The sequence below is a fragment of the Malassezia pachydermatis genome (genome assembly GCF_001278385.1).
Source record: "Malassezia pachydermatis strain CBS 1879 chromosome Unknown scaffold1, whole genome shotgun sequence".
Lineage (NCBI taxonomy): Eukaryota > Fungi > Basidiomycota > Malasseziomycetes > Malasseziales > Malasseziaceae > Malassezia > Malassezia pachydermatis.
In genome coordinates, this window is record NW_017253138.1 from 381,080 (window position 1) to 397,415 (window position 16,336).

Here is a 16,336-nt window from a genome sequence, read left to right on the forward strand (position 1 = left end):
ACTACCGCGATGCAAAGCACGTCGCTCGGTACGCCGCTTGCTCACTCGGCCCAAACGGTAGCCAAGCCCGGAACTCGTACCCCCGCATTGCCTGCGGATCGAGGAGCAGGCGTGCGGCATTGCGTGTCATGCGCTGGGCTTGGGCTGCTTCGTACAGCTGGGCGGCCCACGCATTTTGCCGCGCAGTATCGATCCGATACATCTCACGTACGTACGGCGCATACTCCAGCGCCACCGAGGCGCGTGGCAGCTGCTCGGTCAGAGGCACGTGCAAGAGGTGAAGCATGGCATGTACGTGATGACAGTACGACACACTGCATCGTAAGCGCTACCAATACGTACCGATCACGGTCCAAGAGCGACGCAGGCTGTTCGAGCGCAGGCGACCCTGTAGGCTGCAACGCCGCTGGCAAGGCTGTGCGCATATACGTCGACCATGGCAACGTCGGTCCACACGACGGCGCGGCCGGCGTAGGTGCGAGATGCGCTCGGCCTCGCCCTGGCAACGGGATGTACTCGTCCGCGTACTTCGGTGAGTCATTCTGTACGTACCTCGTCATGGGGGCCGATCACGTCCAAGTACGAAAGTTGGTCGGCGTGCTGCTGCATCGTGGCGAGCCCTTGCAAAAGAGCGGCGGCCGTGGGATCCAGGGCGGCGAAACGCGCCTCGTACGAGGGCCCTGGCGTACGCTCGCACGTGTCCGTCGTCGAGGGCGTCGTCGTAAGCATATGCTGGGCGCGTGTGTACAGGCACAGCCATTGCAATTGCATGAGCGCCGCACGTAGATCGTACGCTGGCATGCCTGCGCTATGCTGCCGGTCCCACGGAAACACCTGCGCTGTGGGGCCGGTAGGGCCACTTCCGCGGTCTGGCAACGAGGGGCGCGGAGCTGTTTGCTCGTACAGCGTTTGCATAGCAGCCTGCGAGACAATGTACCCTTCAGCCAACGCGACCAGCTGCAAGTACATCGAGGCCATAGGCGCCGGCGGTGGCGTCCACGTCAGCGTACGTTGGACAGGCAGCTCATTCCACGGCAGCGTCGATCCGTCCGTGCATGTCAAAATGACAGGCCGGCGTGACTCACCAATCAATTCGACCACCGCAGGCCAGAACCCTGCATCGTCTTCAAAAAGGATATCCACTTCGTCCAGCAAAATGAGCGATTGCGGTGGAACATCTTGATGTTGCTCTCGTTGGACCATGTGATTCCGCGAGAGGTGGCCTACTGCACTTACCAGCTCTTTCCCACTGCGACGGCCCATGCCAGGGTACATCTCAAACACTTCAAACCCCAATTCGGCAGCACACGCATACACTGCTGCCGACTTGCCCGCCCCTGTAGGGCCCGTCAATACCAGGCAGTTAGTCAGCACATCATCGTTGGTAGGAGCCGCCTCCGTGGAGGAGGAAGGCGCACGAAACTGCTCGAACCATTCCGCTTCATCCGCGTCAAACTCGCTGTCGGAGTCTGCGCGTGCACGCCCACGTTTGCGCGATGCGACACGCGTTTGGATCGTACGTGCTTTGACACCACTATACGTCACACGGAGCTTGTGCAGCCAGTCGCGCATATAGATCGCCGGCTCTTCGTTGCCCAGCACATGCGCGGCACACGTAGGCCGCCAACGATCCGTCCATAGCGCATCATGTTCTGCCAGGGGCTGTTCATGCGATAAGGCACGAACGGGCTGTGAGAGAAGCCGCTCGTACAGATGTGTAATCACCGGGGGCGGCGTCGGGCGTGTGTGCATCGCCAGATCCGAGGCGACAAACGCCAAGGGCGTACGTGCAAGCGCGTTCGGTGTATTGTTTTCTGTCGTGCAAGGCCGAAGGGAAGCCTCACAGAGAATGGGCGGGGTATCATGCGTGGGCCATGCACTACGGCGGGCCCAAGGGGGGGCGGATGTGGATGGCATCGCAGCGGTTTGCTTGCGAGATCGTCGAGGCCATGTGAGAGTGGCCGACGGGACGTCTGTGGATGGTACGACATGCATCATATCACGAGATGGCCATGGCGCAGGAAGCGTACCGAGTTTGGCCTTGGCCTCTTCTACGCGTGTTTTGGGTGTGGATGACGAGGAAATGCGCTGTGCGAAAAATGGATGGACTTGAGAGGCGCCTGTCGTCGTCCCACGCACTTTCCGTTGGATCGGCGCAGAGTAGGGGGTAGGCCCGTTGCGTGGGCTTTCTGACACCTTAGCTTCGTCTTCCAACGGCGCTTGGCCCCATGCAGCCAGAAGCGTATTCGCCGCCATAGCGCGTGCTTTGCTGGCGCGTTCCTGTATGTGAGAGGGAGGCCGACGTACCGCTCGTGGCCGTTTGGGCAGCGACGAACCCGCTGCACCACGCTCTGCCGATGCAGACGACGCAGCGGGTCCTGCAAACATAGGGTATACGCGTGGCGGGTCCGACGAGCCCATCCTCTCGTCACACCCACGCACCTCGTAGAGAACGTCGTCGTTACGCGCCCAAGCGCCCGCACGCGACGTGCTTCTTTTGTGGAGGTAGGCACGCGGCGCTTCCTGCCTCTTTCTCCACGCGAGCATCCCATTCCCTGTCTTGACGTACTACACTACCATCACGGCACATACGCCGCCTGCTATTATATTATCAACGTACTCCAATCTGCATTACATGGCACGGCTGGTATGAGAGCCTGCAGCCGCATCGGAGCTCATAGTGGACGCCTCTTGGCCCGCGGGCAACTCAGTCGAGACCAGTGACGTCTGGTACGACTCTGGCTGGAACGACCGAGCTCCATTGAGCGACTGATCGAGCACGTTTGCACCATGATCCAACTGCTTAAAGTTCGGATGCACTGCGTCGTGAGACTGACGCAGGCGATCAAGTCGCAACTCCGACAAGAACTGCTCGCCAGATCGCTGTGCGCCCGGCTGCAGATTCACGCCCGTAGTATGCGACGCCGTATCGGCTTTGTCGCTTCGTGGGAGCGATACATGCTGCTCCTGCATACCATGCAAACGCGACTCCGGGGGACGCGGCAGGTACGAGGGCGCAGCAGCGGTCGTCGAGGAGTGAGGGTACACATGCTGGGACAAGCTCGAGTTGGCATGCTCCGTATTCCCAGCCACTTGACGTAGCTGGTTGATCTCATGATGCGCCGCTTCCAATGCCTCGATCAGCTGCTCGCGCTCACGATGCATCGTTTGGAACTGGAGGACCGCCTTGCTGAGAATGTCACCCTTCGATGTCTTGGGACCACGGTCCACAGGAACATATTCCTTCAGTTCATCAAACAGATCCTTCATCTCCTTACGACGCTTGCGCTCCGCAATCTTGTGTGTCACACGCAGACTGGGGCTGCGGCTGTATGGCGTCTCCTTCTTTTCCGGCGGCGCTAGCGAGTCGTACGAAGGACCGCGCTGCGCCTTGGAGTGCAAGCCAGCATTCGAATCAGTGACCGAAGCACCAGGCAAGCTCTCCGACCCTTGTTTTTTGTACGCAAGATTGTTCGCATTGGCATCTTGAGCCGCACCCATGCCGGAGAAGTTGGGCGAGAAAATGGCTGAACGACTATCGCCATCCTGCGCACCAATCGAGTTCGATAGGAAGGGGAACGCGCGCGATACATGATCTGAATAACGTTAGGTAGTTGTGTACATACCAGATTCGGCGCCTTCGCCTGCGAGCGGCGCGTTGGATTCCAAGTTGGGGTCCGTTTGTAACAAATCCAATCGATACGGCTGTTGCTCCTGTCGCACACCCGTGTAGCTGGCCTGCGCGTTGTCGGCACGTCGCTGTCCCGTCAAGCTCGGGTCCATCGCAGCAGCAGTATGGGCATCCACCTCGCTGCCATCCTTCTTCCCTGACGCACCGTGCGAGTATGCGGGGGGATGTCCATTTTGGAACCCAAGGTTCGTGCCGTCGGTTTTGCCTGTGGCGGAATGCATTGTATACGGCACCGGCGGAGTATGCTGCGACGACGAGTCCAGAGGTTCGAGTGAAACGATCTCTGACGAGCCCTCCGCTCCTTGACTAGCTGACGATGAAACAAAACCCAAGGCCTCGTTACTCATGTCGTGTCTACGCGCCGTGAAGGACCTCGTGGCAAAAACACGAGCCTGCCACGCGGGCTGCCACGTTGTCCCGGAAGAGACCTAGCCGTCATGTCAACTGCGCACGTGGTCGCACGTGGTTGCACGTGGCCTGGGATGCTCGCTACGACAGAGACTATGGCTCGCAACGCCGCCAGTGCTGCGGTACGCCGCTTCACGATACTTGGATGTAGTTGGTCGGGACAATGCCTTCCCGTGTGCCATCCGCACTTTGAGCACGGTACCAGTCAGCGGAGACTTTCTCTAGCAGGTGAATGGTCTCGCCCTTTTCGACGTGAAGATCGCCAGGTTCTGTGCCAGCAAAGCTACATGGGGTTAGATAGGCATATACATACGTATACAAGGCCTCAGCGGTACCGATAAAAGAGGACGATACGGCGGACGCCGGCGTAGAAACGGGGGCAGCTGTAGGGTACGTTGATGTGCTTGGCGTTGCCACAGCAGGGGGCGAGGTGTAGTAGTCGCCAGCCCCGGGAGCAGGTCGGTCTTCCGGCCGCTTAACAGCATGCCCAATTACGGAACGTACAGCAGCCCCTTTCGATGAAGTATCCAAAAATCCAATAGACTTTCATGCGTGAGGGAGCGATCACAACGTACCTTGGTGGTCGTCAAGCCTGCAGGCTTGCGAATGCCGTGATGCACGGACGAAACATGAGCTTTGTCCTCCATCTCGGATGCGAGGTGGTCCACGGGTGGGGAGTAGGGGGGAGCAGGTGTCGAAGCCGAAGACATGGTACTATTGCTTCGGCGGGGAGGTGGGGGTGGCGCGGCTTTTTTCCCTGCCAAGGGCGTGTCTGACGTAGTGGACACAGTGGGGGCCGCCGTCACGGACGGCGCCAATGGTGTTTGGAAATGGTCTAAAACATGAGGCCGAGACGAAAAATATTCATCAAGCAGCGTGAAGAACGCTTGGCGTTCCGAGGCTGGAAGCGCAAACGGCGATGCCATCAGGACGATGTGCGATCGGGCAAAAAGGCAGCCCAGGTAGGTACGACGGCGCAAGGCACTATGGCCCTGACCTGCCCCGCCTCCACATCGTGTCACGGCTTGTACGACGCCCTACCCATACTATGTACGAAGAGATGCGGCTTGTCGACGGGCATGCCCAAACGCGTTGATTGCCTGGCTAGGCTTGCGTGTCACGGCCAAGACACCCGTTAGCATGGTCAAAACAACCACGGCACCACCCTGGTGCAGCGATGCCAGGGAAATCGGAACCATATAGATCAGTGTCGCAATACCCAAAAGAGCCTGTGTAGCCGACATGTGCGCCGCGCCCTTGGCAAACCGAGACGCGGCAGGCGGAAGTTGCAGTTTGTTGCGCGATGCGTACCGCATGAAAAGGAAAGCAGCCGTCAAAGTCGTGAGACCCAGGTACCGGTGAATCGCCTGCACCGTCACAGGGTTCTGTGTCACGTTGCCCATCACCATGTACGAGGAGGATGGTGTGCTGCCATCCGAGGTACGCACTGAGTAACGTGGGTCCAGCAGCTCGTCCTTAGGTGGTAGTAAACGCTTCTCGCCCATGAAGGGGAACTCACTGTATACCAAGCCAGCATCCAGACCAGCGACAAACGCGCCGTACATCGCCGTAGTGAAGGCAAGGGCCAGCATGCCCATAGCCACCATGCGGAACTTACGAGCAGCAGGGTTGGTCAGCGAGTTCAAAAACTTGGACACGATAGCATCCTGCTGATCCGGCGATGCCTTCATTTGCTTCACGACGGCATTGTCGCGCAGGATCGAAATGGCCGTGTAGACCATACCCATGTACACAGCAAACGCCGTACCCAGATGCGCCGCCAACCGGAAATGATCCACACGCGGCGTCCAGTCGGGGCGAGGCTGCGATGTCAGTGGCTCATTTTCATAGGGGTTCTGCAGACCACTTGCCACCATGAACCAGCCAAGGAAACCTTGGAAACCAATACCAGCAGCAATGAGCAACAGCTTCTTCTTGATGTCGGGCGTGACCATACCACGACGAAGGCAGAAAAGAGCAGCAGGAAGAACAAAGAAGGTACCAATAAACCGACCAAGAATACGGTGCGACCATTCCCACATAAAGATCGACTTGAAATCTTCGAGCGTCATATTCGAATTCAGCATCTTGAATTCCGGCGATTGCTTGTACTTATCCCATTCCGCATTCCACTCTTCGTCCGTCTGAGGAAGACGCATACCTTTCAAGCCGGGGTTCCACTCCGTAATAGAGAGACCCGACTCGGTAAGACGCGTAATACCGCCAACAATAATAATAAGGAAGACTAGGGCTGCCGACGCAAGCAAATGGTATGCGACCACCTTGCTCGTGGTGGGTGGGAAGACCAGCTTTTCTGGCCCAGAAAAAGACGCATTGGAGTACAGGCGGAGCATGTTCCTGACAGGCATCGAAGCCGTACGTGCTACGGTGCGCACAGGCGTGATGCTCTTGGCATGCAGCGGCACGGCCGCACGGACGTGGAGGGATCGCGCCGGAGCTGCCGTCCACATCGGTGTGGCCACCGCGCTCCGTGAGAGGCGTGTACACATACGTGACGTGCTCAGGGCTGTAAGCATGCGCACTGGGCGCAGCATCGTCCCGCGGACACACATAAGGAAAAGGTGGCACGAAGAAAAGAAACGAACCGGCCAGCTCCGCGGGGAGGAAGCCGCCTGGGCCACCCACCACTCAAGCCTAGCCACCCAGTCACGTGGTAAGGTAGGCTCATGGCGACGCGGCTGGTGTAGAGGAAGAAGGGACGCTGTTGCACGGGCGCCCCTTGAGCGGTGTATCTACCAAAGACGCTATAGCAAGGCCAGGCCCGAGGCTTGGTCCAGGCCGAGGCGATGGGAAAGAGCTGTGTAATCGTCCCTGAGGAAAAGCGTCATACCATGAGCATGACCCAACAATAGTCGGAGGTTTTACCGCGCCAGCACTTCTAGCTCTCTAAGACAGCCTGTCCTCACCTCTCCTATCATGGCGGACCATCTGTGCCTAGGATCGGGAGAATGTGATGTACAGACGTGGACGAGGGGTGGAGCCGTAAGTGACATGCAAATTACATGTACGTCATGGAGCGCACGTGCTCGTTTGGTGCAATGATATGTGAGAATGTGCACGTGTGCAGCGGTACGCAGGCCAGATGGTCCCAGCGACTAGGCCCAGGAGCGCTCGCCCGGGGCGAGAGTGCGTGGGTAGCCCTTCGCTCACAATCGACGCACCACCATGAAGTTCGGACGGACGATTAAGACGTCCTTGTATCCGGAATGGTCGTCTCAGTACCTGCAGTACTCTGATCTCAAGAAAGAGATTAAGAGGCGCATGGCTGAGAACCAGGGTACATGGACAGACAAGGACGAGGATGAGTTTGTTGAGGAGCTGCGCATGGAGCTGGATAAGGTGTATTCGTTCCAAAAGAGCAAGGTTTCGGAGCTTACTGGCCGTATTGAGCAGGTGAACACGGAAGTGACGCAGCTTATGAAGGCGCGCGATGCGTACGAGGCGGCGCATGAGCATGGCCATCACGATGCCGAGGGCGACGAGCATGCGCACGAGCCCGAGTTGGAGTCAAGTGCGCATGGCGCGCACCGTGAGATGATGTACCAGGCACGTCACAATGCGGGCTCGGACGACGAGTTCGACAGTGACAGTGACGAGCCTGACCACTTTGAGGAGCGTTTCCAAGACCTGGAGGAGCAGTTGGCGAATGTGATTGCTGATGTGCACGACTTGGCGCTGTTTACCAAGCTGAACTACACGGGTTTCCTGAAGATTGTAAAGAAGCACGACAAGCAGACGGGCCGCCTGCTGCGCAAGGAGTTTGTGCAGCACTACCTGAGCACACGTCCGTTCTACAAGGAGAACTACGATGCGCTGATTGTCAAGCTCTCGAAGATGTTCGACATTGTGCATACGCGTGGTCACCCTGTGAAGGGTGACTCGAGTGCGGGTGGCTCGCAGAGTGCGTTTGTGCGTCAGACGACCAAGTACTGGGTGCACCCGGACAACATTGTGCCACTGAAGCTGTTCATTCTGAAACACTTGCCAGTGCTTGTGTTCAACAGCGACAAGGAGTACCAGCCGGAGGACAGTGCGATCACCTCGATCTACTACGACAATGAGGACCTGGAGCTGTACCTGGGCCGGCTGGAGAAGACGGAGGGTGCGGAAGCCATCCGTCTGCGTTGGTACGGTGGCATGGACAACAAGACGATCTTTGTGGAGCGTAAGACGCATCGTGAAGACTGGACGGGTGAGAAGAGTGTCAAGGCACGCTTCCCGATCAAGGAGGAGCTTGTGAATGCGTACATGCGCGGTGAATACCGTATGAACGACACGTTCGAAGAGATGCGCAAGAAGGGCAAGAAGTCCGACAAGGAAATCGACTCGATGATCCAGCTTGCGTCGGAAGTGCAGTACTCGGTACTCTCGCGCAAGCTGGTGCCTGTGATGCGCTCGTTTTACAACCGTACGGCTTTCCAGCTGCCAGGCGATGCGCGTGTGCGTATCTCGCTCGACACGGAGCTTACGCTTGTGCGTGAGGACAACTGGGACGGTGTGCAGCGCGCTGGCAAGAACTGGCGTCGTATGGACATCGGCATCGACTACCCCTTTGACCAGCTGCCGGAAGGCGATGTTGAGCGTTTCCCGTATGGCGTACTGGAAGTCAAGCTGCAGACACAAATGGGCCAAGAGCCGCCGAAGTGGGTGCGTGAGCTTGTGTCGAGCCACCTGGTTGAGGCAGTGCCGAAGTTCTCCAAGTTTATTCACGGCTGTGCGACGCTGCTGTCGAACCGTGTGGACCTGGTGCCCTTCTGGCTGCCGCAGATGGACATTGACATCCGCAAGCCTGTGTCCATGAACCTGGCGTTGGACCGCCCGCAGCACAGCTCGGCGACGTCGGAGGCGTCGCATGGCAGTGGCGGCAGCAGCCAGAGCCACAAGCAGCAGCCCCACTACGAGCCGGTGAGCGAGGACGAGTTTGAGGGCGAGGACGACCACCTTGCGTCGCAGATCGCCAATGCGCAGCAGGAAGCTGACAATGTGGGTCTCTCGGCGTTTGATCCACGCATCAAGGAGATTCGTGAGCAGCGCGAAAAGTACCTGATTGAGCACCGCCGCGAGTCGGAGGGCGCGCAGAAGGCAGCGTCCAAGGCGCCGATCAAGGAGACGGCCGCGCCATCGCGCTCGGATGCGCGAGTCGCTACGAGTCGCGCAGATATTCTGGCGCCCTCGAATGTCTTTGACAAGAACTACCTGCAGAAAGTGGGCAACAATATCAGCCGCTTGTGGCACCATCCCTCGAGCCAGGCCGCCTCGTCGGCGGCGGCTGATCAGCCGCAGGACGAGGAGGACGAGGAGGACGAGCGTGCGCTTCGTGCGCTGCAAGGCCGCGATGAAGAGGAGCCGCATGGCGAGGGTAGCCGCCCGCCGGCGGGTGTGGAGTACGTTACTGAGTTCCAGGCGCAGCCGGGCAAGAAGGTCTCGGTGCCGATCCGCATTGAGCCCAAGGTGTACTTTGCGAACGAACGCACGTTCCTCAAGTGGCTCGAGTTCAGTGTGCTCATTGCCTCGATCGCTACGGGTCTGCTGAACTTCCACCGTCCTGGCGATGTGGCTGGCTTGGTGACCAGTGCTCTATTCACGCTGCTAGCGCTCTTTGCGCTGGCCTACTCGGGTGTGCTGTACATGTGGCGCGCCCTCAAGATCCGGGAGCGTAGCTCCTCGAACGTGTACTCGGACTCGTACGGCCCCACGTTCTTGTGCTTCGGTATCCTCACTGTGACGATTGTCAACTTTGTGATGCGATACACCGAGTCGCATGAAGCGCGCCTGCTTCGTGGCGTGCCGAATTAAAGCAATACATACATAGTAGATGGGTGTCCTGTCTTGTAGGTAATGAGAATGTCGCACAGCATCGATCGCATCACGTGGCTGCGCACTTTTTTTTTGCGCGCACAGGGCGAGCGAGCGACGCCAGGCAGCGACGCTGGTGGTTTCGGGGCTGCTACCACGATGTCAGGCACTCCTCTTTCGAAGGACGAGGCGAAGAGCGCGGCGCTGAAGCAGGTTGAGTTTTACTTTGCCGATGCCAACTTGCCGTTCGACAAGTTTTTGTTCACACTCACGCGCAAGGACCCGCAAGGCTGGGTCCCGATCGAGACGCTGGCCTCGTTCAAGCGTATGAAGCCAGTGCGCGAGGTACTGAGCACGAGCGAGATTGCCGAGGCGCTCCGTACGTCCGAGTCACTGCTGGAGGTCGACGAGGAGGGTACGCGTGTGCGCCGCAAGACCGAGCTGGTGCCGGTGCCCGACGCACACGCACGCAGTGTCTACGCCAAGGGCTTCCCGGACGAGTACGATGGCCTGCAGAAGGAGCTGGAAGATTACTTCTCGCAGTTCGGTCGGATCAACAGTGTGCGTATGCGCCGTGAGAACGAAAAGCCACGCAAGTTCAAGAACAGTGTGTTTGTGGAATTCGCCGAGCCAGCGGACATGACGGCGTTTTTGGCGCAGGCCAAGTCCATGGACCCCATTGAGGATGGTGGCCACGGTGTGGTGTACAAGGAGACGAAGCTCCAGGTGATGAGCAAGCCCGCGTACGTCGCTATGAAGATGAAGGAGAAGGGCATTGACCCGAACAACAACCCATCCAAGCCCTCTGGCCGCAAGTTCAATGCGTTCCGCGAGATGGAGCGTCAGCATGGCCATGCCGCATCGGAGGCTGCCTCGTCGCGTGCGGAGCCTCTGTCGTTTGAGTACAATGGCACCACGCTCACGACGCGGCCAGACGGCACGATCGATGGCGATCAGGTCACATTCCCGGAACGCAGTGTGCTCAAGTTTACCAACGCCGCGCAGGGCGGCAGCTGGAAAGAACTCAAGGACACGCTCACAACGCTGCACCCCACATCGTTTGTCGAGTTCCCGAACGATGCCGTTGAAGGTGTCGTGGGCTTCCGTGAACCAGTGACCGACGACAAGCTCAAGGAGATCGTCGACAAGGGCATCACTGTCGGCGGCAACACCGTGGCGTGGGAGCGCCTGGACGAGGCCAAGGCGCGTAACTTTTACATTGAGCGTGCCAACTTCCGCGCGAGCTTTTTGCTGGACCGTCGCGAGGCGGACCGTCATGCCCCGCGCCGTGGTGGTCGTGGCGGTGGTCGTGGCGGTCACCGCGGCCGCGGTGGACGCGGCGGCGGCCGTGGTGGCACCCGTGACGGCCATCATGAGAAGCGCAAGCACGAAGGCGAGCCGCCCTCGATCGAACCAAAGCGTAGCAAGACCGAGGCGTAAATACATACATAGCTACTACATGGACTCCACAGGAAGATTGGCTAGCATACGGCGCTTGCGTTCTTCGGTGCTCTGCGCCCGTACCTGGTCCTTCGTCGCGGGTTTGGTCTGCTTGTCATGCTCCTTTTTCGCCGTGCGTTGCACCGTGTTCGGCGCCTCACGCAAGGCAAACGCTTTCGCCAAGTGACCAAGATGCAGCTGATTCACGTGGAAGATCGCTCGCTCGCTCGCTGGGTGCGTCGCATACGCACGAATGTGCGCTAAGAACGCCGTGCGGGCCAGCGTAGCATGATGCGGCGCAGCAAGGACCCATCGTTCCAGCGCCATTTGGACGTCGGTCGCACGTGATTCGTACTCGCGCGCGGCGCCGCCAAACCCTTCGTACAGCACCGTATCGTAGCCGACCAACGAGACGTGGGCAGGACGGGGCGGCTGGCCCACGACCATGCGCTGCGCGAGCGTTGTAAGCCAGGGCTTTTCGTGAGGCATGAGCATCAGCCAGCTTGTGCCTTGTTGACCCACACGAGCGGTACGGCCGACACGGTGCACATACTCTTCCACGCCACCCTCGGTCGGGACATCCATTTGGATCACGCACCGGACCTGTGGCAAGTCCAGACCACGCGAGGCCACCGACGTACATAGCAACACGCCACCCCGCGTCGCTGGCGGCGCATCCGTCCCATCGGTCAGTTTGTGAAAGTGACGTAGCGAAGCAATGCGCTCCTTCTGCGTCATGGAGCCATGCAATCGGTAGATCGGCACACCAGGTAGCAGCTCGCTCTTCTGGGCGAGCGGCGTGTCCTGGTCCTTCTCCGCTTCAGCAGACTCGGCCGCGCCGGCTTTGCCGTCCATGGAGGCGCCGCCCAGCGCATGCCAATGGAAGTCGACACTGTCCGTGCATGTCAAAAACACAATCACACGCGTCGGCATCTCGGCCACTTTGGGCACACTGCGTCGAAGCAACGCGACCAACGTGACCAGCCGAAGTTTCGGCGGGACGATAATCGCGTGCTGCTCCAGCTGCGTCGGCGCAGCAAAGGTCGCAGCCGATGCGACAGGCACCGTGGCCGAGGACTCTGTCGGGACCGCCGTCGCGACAGTCGATGGGGCCGACTTCATGCCTGCACGAACGAGCAACGGCTCTTTCAGCGTCGTCCCAGAAAACGCCTGAACACGCTCATCGAGCGTGGCAGAGCAAAGCACGACACGACGTCGCCACGCCCACCATGCAATGCCTAGCGAATCTGTCACCTGTTCGTCCGGTGTATCACTTCGAATCGCACCACTGTTGAGCAAGGCGTCTCGTGCCAATTGAAGACTAAGTCGACGCCGCCCTTCCAATGCCTTGACAATGCCACTGAGCTGCTCCTCAAAGCCCATCTCCAGAAGACGATCGGCTTCGTCCAGTACGAGCCAACGACACTTACCCACGTCCAAACTTGACGTGTTCTGCAAGTGATCTAACAGTCGGCCAGGGGTCGCGACAAGGATGGTACAGCCCTTGCGTAGGCGCTGCTTTTCGTGGTTCTTCGTACTTCCACCAGTTAACAGACCTGGGACAATCCAGCGCGTACGCCGACGTGGTGCGCCGTCATCGTCTTTCGAGGAAAGAGAGAGTGTTAGGAGACGTTCAAGGACTTGGTATATCTGTCGCGCCAATTCACGCGTCGGGGCTAAGACGATCGCCAGTGTACCGACACTGCGATCAATAAAGCTCTCTTCCGACAAAGGAAGTAGCGATTGAAGAATAGGAAGAAGGTACGTCAATGTCTTGCCACTACCCGTCTGCGCCTGCATAAGCACATCACGCATCGCCAAGGACGAAGGGGGCGAGGCCAAGAGAGGCGGGATGGCCATGCGTTGAATGTCCGTCGGCCGTCCACAAATGTCCATACGCTCACGGAGATGCGTCGCAATAAGGGTATCAAGACCCAGCGACTCAAATGTCGCCTCGCCTTGGGGCGCATTGGACGGCATGACAGGCCCGGCCGAGGGCACAGCAGCTGGCTCATCGGCATTCGCTTCGTCACGCGCAAACAAGGAGGAGATGTAGCCCGTACCGGCTTTGGGGGGCGCTTTCACGGCAGAGTCTTTCTGTGCACCGCTGACCATGGCGTGTGCTAGCGCCACGGTACGTCGATCCGCCGCCGCATCCTTCGCAGCCTGCTGCGCATCCGGTGTCGGCGCTGGGCGGGCACGCTTAAGGCCATGATCACGCGACTCCGAGCCGCGGCTACGCTTCTTCTCACGTCGTCGTCCAGGCGCCGAGGCTGGCGTGCTCGTATCAAAGTTGAGCAGCAGCCCGTCGTCGTCCATCGTAGCACCAACGAAAGGCACGTTGTACGCACCTCCACTTGGAAAATTTTTTCCGCCGCCGCGGCGCGCAGACGTCCCATTGCGTGCGACCACGAGACATGGGCAAAGCCGTGGCACCGGCCCGACCCACCGCGGTGGTACGCGAGAATGGCTTGATCTACAGGTCCAAGGCCCGTGGCTTGCAGGATACATCGAACCTGCCCGCGCTACAGAATCTGCTGAAGCGCGAGCCGGCCGCGTATACCGAAGAGTTTTTGGCACAATGGAATCATTACGAAAGCTTGCGCCGCATCTATGCCTCGGGCATTGGGCAGCATGTCGAAGGCAGTGCTGCCGATGGCACAGGCGTTCATGCCGTACGTATGAGCAAAGATCAGCAAGAGCAGTTTGAGCAGCTTCTTTCGTTTGTCGCGCAACTCGCGCCAAGCTATCCACAGATCACCGCCGAGTTCCCGCAGCATGTGAGTGAATTGCTGCTCGAGCACCATACAAGTCTGAGCCCTGATCTTCGTAAGACGTGCTTCCGCGCCTTGACGCTCCTGCGTAATCGTCATGTGATTTCGAGTGAGGCGTTGCTCAAGACCCTGTTCCCTCTCTTGAGTGTCACGACCTCATCAGAAATGCGCACTTCGATTCTCCATACGATCGTGCAGGATCTTAAACTGGCCAATCACAAGTCGAAGGATCCACGCTTGAACCGCATGGTCCAAGGACTCTTGTTCGGCATGGTCGAGCGTGGCATGAATGCCGACGGGTCCAGCGTCGTGCTGCGCCGGGCGGATGCCGAGCTGAAGGGCCGCACGGAAGCTCTATGGGCGGTACGAGTCGCCTCAGAAATGTGGCGACGTCGGATTTGGAACGATACACGGACCGTGGCGCTGTTGGCGATGGCGTGCACGCATCCGCATCCCAAAGTGCAGGCGTCAGCGGTGCGTTTCTTCCTGGGCGATTTGCATGCCTCTGAACAGGGCGCAGAGGACAGCGATGAGGAGAACGACGATCAAGGCCCAGATGTTGGCCGCTTAGAACACCAACGCAAGGTCGGAAAGAAGACCAAGGCTGGCGAGCGTCGTTTGAAGCTGGCGCAGGCGCAGGCACGTCGGCGTCGGAAAGAGCAAGCATCGAAAGCGCTTGATAAAGAAGATCAAGACACGAGCAATATGGCGGCGATTCATTTGCTCCACGACCCGCAGGCGTTTGCCGAAGGCTTGTTTGAGAACCTAAGCAAGGGCGATAAACGTCACCCGCTGGAAATGAAAGTGCGTCTCCTGCAGCTTTTGAGTCGCGTAATGAGTACGCACCGCTTAACGATTTTAAGCTTTTACAGCTACGTGGCAAAGTACCTTATGCCGCACCAGCTGCACATTACACTCATTCTCGTATCCCTCGCTCAGTCGGTTCACGATCAGACGCCGACCGATGTCCTGACGCCTGTGTTGCGCAAGATTGCCTATGCGTTTGTGCACCCGGGTGTAGGTGCTGAAGTTGTGGCGGCCGGCATCAATACCATTCGCGAGATCTGCCGACGTCAGCCATGGTGCATGGAAGAGGATTTGTTGGAAGACCTTGTGGCGTACCGCCGCTCCAAAGACAAGGGTGTGAGTGCCGCCTCGCGAGGTTTGATGCAGCTGTACCGTGAAGTAAATCCTGCCATGCTGCGTCGCGCAGAGCGTGGCAAGGCAGGCTCGATGGCGCTGGCGCAGGGCAAAATGCCAGAGCGGTTCGGTGTGGACCGTCGCGAAGTGCATGGCATTCAAGGTATCGAATTGTTGGAGCAGCACCTGAAAGAACGTGCCGATGACGAGGAGGACGAGGCTGGCTGGGATGGCTGGGAGCTCGAAAGCGCGTCAGATAGCGATAGCTCTGGCGGCTGGATCAATGTAAGCTCGGACGAAGAGGACGGCAGTCACTTCTCGCTAGAGCACAGTGACTTGGACGCAAGTGACAATGAAGATGCGAAGCCGAAAGATACGCGACCTATGAGCGAACGTGTGCGTGAGGCACGTCGCGAACGTCGTGAGGCGCGCAAACGCAAGGAGCAGGGTGACGGCGAGAGCGACGAGAGCGAGGCAGAGGACGAGGCTAACGAGGACCAGAAGGAGGAGCCTACCAGTGACAAGCCTGACCAGTTCTCCGAGCTGGCGATGACCAAGATTCTGACACCGGCCGATTTCGCGAAACTGAATGAACTCCGACTTCAAGCGGCGGAAGAAGAGGCGAAGGTGGGGGGAGCTGCCGGCGCTCGTGCACGTCGCGAGCTTGCAGCCTTGCAGCTCTCGAAGAAGCGCATGTCGGCCAGTGGCAGCGCAGGTGGTGAGGTGCTCGACGAGTCGGATATTTTGGGTCCACGCAAGAAGGCGAAGGCCGACTATGAAGAGCGCATGGCGAGTATCAACAGCGGTCGTGAAGGTCGTGAGAAGTACGGTAGCCGCAAAGGCAAGAAGAACAAGGAGGTGGCCAGTAGCTCGACGAACCGCCAAAAGGCCAAGGGCAAGAATTTCCAGTACGTATAGCAGGCCTTTTACTTACCTATCAGAATGATTGCCAAGAGTTGGGGCGTACGCAGCAAGAAGAATGCATCGCTGCGCGAAAAGAGCAAGCGTCTACGCAAGCATGTGACACAGGCCAAGAAACGTATGAAGTAGTCGAATGTTGGCTTTG

General features: G+C 58.8%; 8 protein-coding genes across 8 annotated transcripts; 3 read left to right on the forward strand and 5 right to left on the reverse strand.

Moving 5' to 3' along the window:
* Position 1: 1 nt before the first annotated feature.
* Malapachy_3111 (p-loop containing nucleoside triphosphate hydrolase protein) lies at positions 2-2,421 on the reverse strand (the record flags this gene model as incomplete). Its single annotated transcript, XM_018137589.1, is given in 4 exon segments — positions 2-314; positions 343-542; positions 553-2,280; positions 2,308-2,421. 4 exon segments carry the CDS (start codon positions 2,419-2,421, stop codon positions 2-4), a joined length of 2,355 nt encoding a protein of 784 aa, XP_017994041.1.
* A 210-nt stretch (positions 2,422-2,631) lies between these two features.
* Positions 2,632-4,038, reverse strand: Malapachy_3119 (protein esc1; the record flags this gene model as incomplete). The annotated part of the gene is made up of 2 exons (XM_018137597.1): positions 2,632-3,596; positions 3,627-4,038. The coding sequence occupies 2 exons, from the start codon at positions 4,036-4,038 to the stop codon at positions 2,632-2,634; spliced, it is 1,377 nt and encodes a 458-aa protein (XP_017994047.1).
* Positions 4,039-4,231: 193 nt separating this feature from the next.
* Positions 4,232-5,025, reverse strand: Malapachy_3122 (rhogef domain-containing protein gxci-like; the record flags this gene model as incomplete). The annotated part of the gene is made up of 3 exons (XM_018137600.1): positions 4,232-4,382; positions 4,413-4,642; positions 4,675-5,025. 3 exons carry the CDS (start codon positions 5,023-5,025, stop codon positions 4,232-4,234), a joined length of 732 nt encoding a protein of 243 aa, XP_017994209.1.
* Positions 5,026-5,145: 120 nt separating this feature from the next.
* Malapachy_3082 (cytochrome c oxidase assembly protein cox15) lies at positions 5,146-6,654 on the reverse strand (the record flags this gene model as incomplete). Its single annotated transcript, XM_018137561.1, has 1 exon — positions 5,146-6,654. One exon carries the CDS (start codon positions 6,652-6,654, stop codon positions 5,146-5,148), a length of 1,509 nt encoding a protein of 502 aa, XP_017993814.1.
* A 631-nt stretch (positions 6,655-7,285) lies between these two features.
* Positions 7,286-9,916, forward strand: Malapachy_3071 (hypothetical protein; the record flags this gene model as incomplete). The annotated part of the gene is made up of 1 exon (XM_018137550.1): positions 7,286-9,916. The coding sequence occupies one exon, from the start codon at positions 7,286-7,288 to the stop codon at positions 9,914-9,916; it is 2,631 nt and encodes an 876-aa protein (XP_017993566.1).
* A 159-nt stretch (positions 9,917-10,075) lies between these two features.
* On the forward strand, positions 10,076-11,356 carry Malapachy_3100 (lhp1-rna binding protein; the record flags this gene model as incomplete). The annotated part of the gene is made up of 1 exon (XM_018137578.1): positions 10,076-11,356. One exon carries the CDS (start codon positions 10,076-10,078, stop codon positions 11,354-11,356), a length of 1,281 nt encoding a protein of 426 aa, XP_017994115.1.
* Positions 11,357-11,371: 15 nt separating this feature from the next.
* On the reverse strand, positions 11,372-13,675 carry Malapachy_3087 (dbp7-rna helicase required for 60s ribosomal subunit assembly; the record flags this gene model as incomplete). The annotated part of the gene is made up of 1 exon (XM_018137566.1): positions 11,372-13,675. One exon carries the CDS (start codon positions 13,673-13,675, stop codon positions 11,372-11,374), a length of 2,304 nt encoding a protein of 767 aa, XP_017993819.1.
* Positions 13,676-13,773: 98 nt separating this feature from the next.
* Malapachy_3128 (protein required for actin cytoskeleton organization and cell cycle progression) lies at positions 13,774-16,320 on the forward strand (the record flags this gene model as incomplete). Its single annotated transcript, XM_018137606.1, has 2 exons — positions 13,774-16,178; positions 16,212-16,320. 2 exons carry the CDS (start codon positions 13,774-13,776, stop codon positions 16,318-16,320), a joined length of 2,514 nt encoding a protein of 837 aa, XP_017994207.1.
* Positions 16,321-16,336: the final 16 nt, after the last annotated feature.